At 39.2% G+C, this 5,436-nt stretch overlaps 1 protein-coding gene across 1 annotated transcript in view; it reads left to right on the top strand.

Moving 5' to 3' along the window:
- Nucleotides 1–4,219: 4,219 nt before the first annotated feature.
- NME9 (NME/NM23 family member 9) overlaps nt 4,220–5,436 on the top strand; it is a 34,602-nt gene continuing 33,385 nt past the window's right edge. The window contains exon 1 of the mRNA XM_007493931.3: nt 4,220–4,622. Within this exon, the coding sequence (XP_007493993.1) occupies nt 4,590–4,622 (33 nt within the window). The 5' untranslated portion in view covers nt 4,220–4,589. The remainder of the gene's footprint in view (nt 4,623–5,436) is intronic.

Here is a 5,436-nt window from a genome sequence, read left to right as displayed (position 1 = left end):
AACTCAGAATGGGAGAATAACTTGAATATAAAGAAGGAAAACTATAAGTAAATTAGGTGAACACAGAATAGTATACATGTCAGATCTTTGGGAAAGGAAAGATTTTAAAACCAAGCAAGACTTAGAAAAAAATCACAAAATGTAAAATAAATAATTTTGATTACATTAAATTAAAAAGGTTTTGTACAAACAAAACCAATGCAACCAAAATTAGAAAGGAAGCAACAAATTAGGAAGCAATCTTCATAGCAAAAACCTCTGACAAAGGTCTAATTACTCAAATTTATAAGGAGCTAAATCAATTGTACAAAAAATCAAGCCATTCTTCAATTGATAAATGGGCAAGGGACATGAATAGGCAATTTTCAGTTAAAGAAATCAAAACTATTAATAAGCACATGAAAAAGTGTTATAAACCTCTTATCAGAGAAATGCAAATCAAAACAACTCTGAGGTACCACCTCACACCTAGCAGATTGGCTAACATGACAGCATTGGAAAGTAATGAAAGCTGGAGGGGATGTGGCAAAGTTGGGGCATTATTGCATTGCTGGTGGAGTTGTGAATTGATCCAACCATTCTGGAGGGCAATTTGGAAGTATGGCCAAAGGACACTAAAAGATTGTCTGCCCTTTGATCCAGCCATAGCACTGCTGGATTTGTACCCCCAAAGAGATATTAGGGGAAAAGACTTGTACAAGGATAGTTATAGCTGTGCTATTTGTGGTGGCAAAAAATTGGAAAATGAGGGGATGCCCTTCAATTGGGAAATGGCTGAACAAATTGTGGTATCTGTTGGTGATGGAATACTATTGTGCTCAAAGGAAAAATAAACTGGAGGAATTCCACGTGAACTGAAATTCCAGGAATTGATGCAGAGTGAGAGGAGCAGAACCAGGAGAACATTGTACACAGAGACTAATACACTGTGGTACAATAAAATGTAATGGATTGCTCAATTAATGGCAATGCAGTGATCCTGAACAACTCCAAGGTATCTATGAGAAAGAATACTATCCACATTCAGAGGAAAAACTGTGGGAGTAGAAACACAGAAGAAAAACAGCTGCTTGATTACATGGGTCAAGGTGATATGATTGGGGATGTAGACTCTAAATGAACATCCCAGTGCAAACATCAACAACATGGAAATAGGTTCTGTTCAAGGACACATGTAATACCTAGTGGAATTGCGCCATTGGCTATGGGAAGGGTGGGGGAGAGGGAAAGAATATGATTCTTGTAACCAAGGAATAATGTTCTAAATTGACTAAAAAAGTTTTTTTAATATTTAAACATAAACAATTAACTTTTCCTTATAACAGGAGAGAATAAGAAATGCTTGTTAATTAAAATTATTTAAAATATATTTTTATTTATTTTGATAAAAATTTCTCAATCACATGAAACAAAAATTTTTACTTTTTTTAAAATTTAGGATTCCAAATTTGCCCCACTCTTGAATGGCAGGCAATATGATATCAATTATACAAGGGAAGTATGCAAAACATATTTCCATATTAGCCCTATTGCGAAGAAAACACACACACAAAATGAAGAAAATATAAAAGTATTCTTCAGTCTTCACTGATTCCATCTATTCTCTGGAGATGGATAGCCATTTTTTATCCTGGATCCTCTGGAATTGTCTTGAGTCATTGTCTTCATTAGAGTAGCTAAGTCAATTAAAATTATTTTTTAAAAAGAATTAAATTGAAAAATTTTAGAAAAAAATGTATGATAGGAAAAGATGAAGAGTTGGTTATGTGGTAAAAGTGAGAGATAACTGGAAGATATTCTATGTGTTCCATTGGCATCCTCAATATAAGAAAGAATTGAGAAAGACCTCCAAAATGTTGTGTCCTCTGTCTCAAAATGTCTGAGAAGATATGGATCAGAGTTATTCCAATACAGCAGGCTTAGTTACCTAGTAATCTGGGTCACTGGAGGGAATATATACACCAGTGAGATCACAAATCCATTTGAACATTTGAGTAGCAATTGCATATAAATTGTATTCATTAACCAAGAAAGGATATGCTGTAATTCAAGAGCTTGAGAATCAAATCACACTCATATTTCTGGGGAGCCGAATAGATGAGACATACTAGTCAAGGTTGGATGCCCCAAGACATTACATATTCATTGAATGTTAGGCCTAGGGTCCAGGGCACCCAACCTTGACTAGTATGAGTCATCATTCCATTTGATCCATAAATGAGCTCCCACAGAAATCTCAGTATGAGTCACAGAGGATTAAAGTTTGTTGTAAAGCCACAATCTGAAAGATAAAATTGGAGGCTGTATAGGATCCTCTCGAATACATATATTTAATGAGTAATTTGTCACATTAAATTTAAGATATAAACAGGGAAATGCTCAGTGACAGGATAACCTCAGTATTTAACTCAACCCAATTCAGCCAGCATTTACTAAACACCGTCTATGTGTAAAGCAGCGTGGTAGGCTCTGTGCAGCCAATTCAAAACCCAAACGATCCCTACTCTCCCATTCTATTTAAGAGTATTGTGAGGATTAAAGTACTTTGTGAACTATGTGTTATGAGCACTGGTTGCTATTATTGTGTTGTTTTTCCATGTTCCTTATTATTTCCAGACAAGGAGGAACAAGGTCACAAATATTAACGGTGTTGGAGAACAGGGGTATTTAGTACAAACCACTCATCTTACAGTTTTTCTGAGGCCCAAAGAAGTTAAATGATTTGCCCATTAACAAAATTATACAAAGTAACTCGTAGAGCATGGACTTGAACTCTGGTTCTTTATGCATGAATCGAAGTCTCGTTAACTACACTACACTGACTTTACATAAAATGTAACTGAGGGCAGAAATCGTGGCAGGCTATGCAGGCCTGGAATTGATTTTCACTTTTTTTATTTTTTGAACTAAAAGTGTAACAAATTTATAGATCTCAAAAGACCCCTCCAAAAATTCAAAAAGAACTGGAAAGCCATTTATTCTTCCAGGCTGTGTCGCATCTAAATCCTGGGTGGTGCCCCTTTCTCGATAGATAAATACTTTTATCACTGAACTATTTCTACGGATTTACCCACAGTTCTCGACCAGTATGAGAAGCAATTCCGTTCCAGTTCCGCTAGTTCCATTTTGAAACCCTTTGAAACGGTGTTAGTCTGCCACACTGGTCCCACTTCCCTGCGCTGACATCCCTTTCAACCAATGGGTGAAAACATGCTCCTCCCTTCTTGTTTTCAAGAATACCGATAGCCCCTTCAACCAATGAGTGGAAAGATTCATAAATCCTCTCCCCGATTATTCCACCTCCCTGCCCATCCCCATTCCCCATCATCCTCCATCCCATTATCCCAAATCCATTCCCAAAACATCGCCAGCCCCTCCAACCAATGGATGGAAAGATTTAAGTTGCCCACCTCCCAAGGATATCAATATCCCCTTCCCCTTATCTTGCACTCCACCAACACTGGCAACCCCACCACTGGATGAATGAAAAAAATTAAAAACAAAACAAAGCAAAACCCATCTAAGCATGTCAGTCCCCTCTAGCTCTCCACTCTCTCTCCCGCCCCATCTAATTCCACATTCCTCCGACTACACCGACAAGTCCCTACGAGGTTCCTTCAAACATGGAGAGGGAAGCGGGTATTGGTCTAAAAGGCTGCCCTAAACGATCGAGGGAGGGGCCTCTCTTGAGTTTCTTCCACCGCAGTGGTGGCGGATCTGTCGGAGTTCCTGAAAGGGGATTGACTGAACTATGGGAGTAGAGGAAATCAGTTAAAGAACCAGTCTTTGGGGAAGCGGAAAGGGGAGGGAAGGTAAACTCTGGGTTGCCGTGACAACTCGCATTGCATCTCGGGTAGAACGCAAGTTCTCAGACCCAGAGCTTGCATACATGTACGTGATGTTTCCTAGTATCCTTGCATTCCAGGAATTCTAAATTCAAATTTAATAATAGAAAAGTGTTTGCGTTCATGTGGTCTAACTGCAGCGCCTCATGTGGCTTAATGGATACTTAACTCTGCTGCCCCGAAGGAAATCCAATTCTTTGAGGTCAAACAACTTTGAGCGCTTTTTCAGCTCCTGAATCGGAAACAGTACTTAACTGAAGAGCAATGAGCCGCTACCACCTTCCTTTTCCTGATTTGTGGAAGCCCTGCTTCGCCCCGCCTCTCTTTACTTTATTTCAAGGGTGGGGGGTGTCTTTGCTACTGCACATTTTTTTAAACGCTGCATTAAAGTGCCCTGAGAGCTATACGATAAGGGGGTAGGGTGGGGAAAGAATTTCAAATGTTTTGCTCTTGTCACATATATTACTGGAACCAAAATGGAACTGCTATGGCTCGTAACATACATTTGATTGGGTTGTAGGGAAAAATAAAATAAGATAAGGGGGTTGGAGTAGAGAGCAAGGACTTCCTCCTTACATTCAGTCCATTCAGTTCTGGCGCGGTGTGTCTCTGTTGTCTGTTCCCATGGCATCGTTCGTCCTAATTTCAGGAGTACTTTGCTAGAGTCCTAACCTAAGAAGTGCTGTGTGTTGCTTTACAATTTACTGTACTGTTGAAAGGTAGTTAAATTTCCTTTGAAGCAGCATGATGAGTAAGAAGAAGGAAACAGGGTTGCAGGTAAGCCGATCAGTTTGTTTCAAGCATTTCTTTCACTGGGGAAGAAAAGCAGGATGGTATGTGTGTGTGTGTGTCAACCCTTGCAGATGGGTGTAGACAGTGCGGTTCAGTGGAAAGAGCCCTGGTTCTAGAATCAAGACCTGCTACTCGTGACGGCAGGCATGTCCTTTTACCTTTAAACGTTCCTTATCATTAAAATGAGATGTTTGCACTATCATTTCTAAGATCTCTTTTATTCCTGATAATCTAAATGTACTTGTGCAAAGTATTGAGCTTGGAGTAAGGAAGACCTGGGTTTATATGCCTCCTGTGATTTAATGAATATTACATGCCAGTGATTTAATAAACATTTATTAAGACTCTATTATATGCCAGTCACTGTGCTAAGGGCTAGTGATTCTAAAAGAAGCAAAAGGCACAGACGAGTCCCTGTCCTCAAGGATCTTAAAATCGAATGGAGAAAACAAACAAACAAATATATACAAAATAAGTTATGTGCAGGATAAATAGGAAATAATTAAGGGAGTGGGAAGCACTGGAATTAAGAGATATTATAAAAGCCTTCCTATGAGAGGAGGGATTTTACTTGGGATTTAAGGAAGCCAAGAAGGTCAGTAAATAGAGAAGAGGGAGTGTTCCAGGCAGGGAAAGTGCCCAGAGCCAAGAGATGGCTTGTTCATGGAGCAGCCAAGAGGCTAGTGTCACTAGATGGAAGAGTAGTTGTTGAGGGGTAGGGGAGTCAAGTGTAAGAAGACTGAAATGGTAGGCGGAAGAAATGTAACTCTTGCCAAATCACTTAACCTCTCTATTTCAT

Source organism: Monodelphis domestica, chromosome 4, assembly GCF_027887165.1.
Source record: "Monodelphis domestica isolate mMonDom1 chromosome 4, mMonDom1.pri, whole genome shotgun sequence".
Classification (NCBI taxonomy): domain Eukaryota; kingdom Metazoa; phylum Chordata; class Mammalia; order Didelphimorphia; family Didelphidae; genus Monodelphis; species Monodelphis domestica.
Note: the sequence above shows the minus strand (reverse complement) of the source record. Positions and strands in the feature narration are given on the sequence as shown.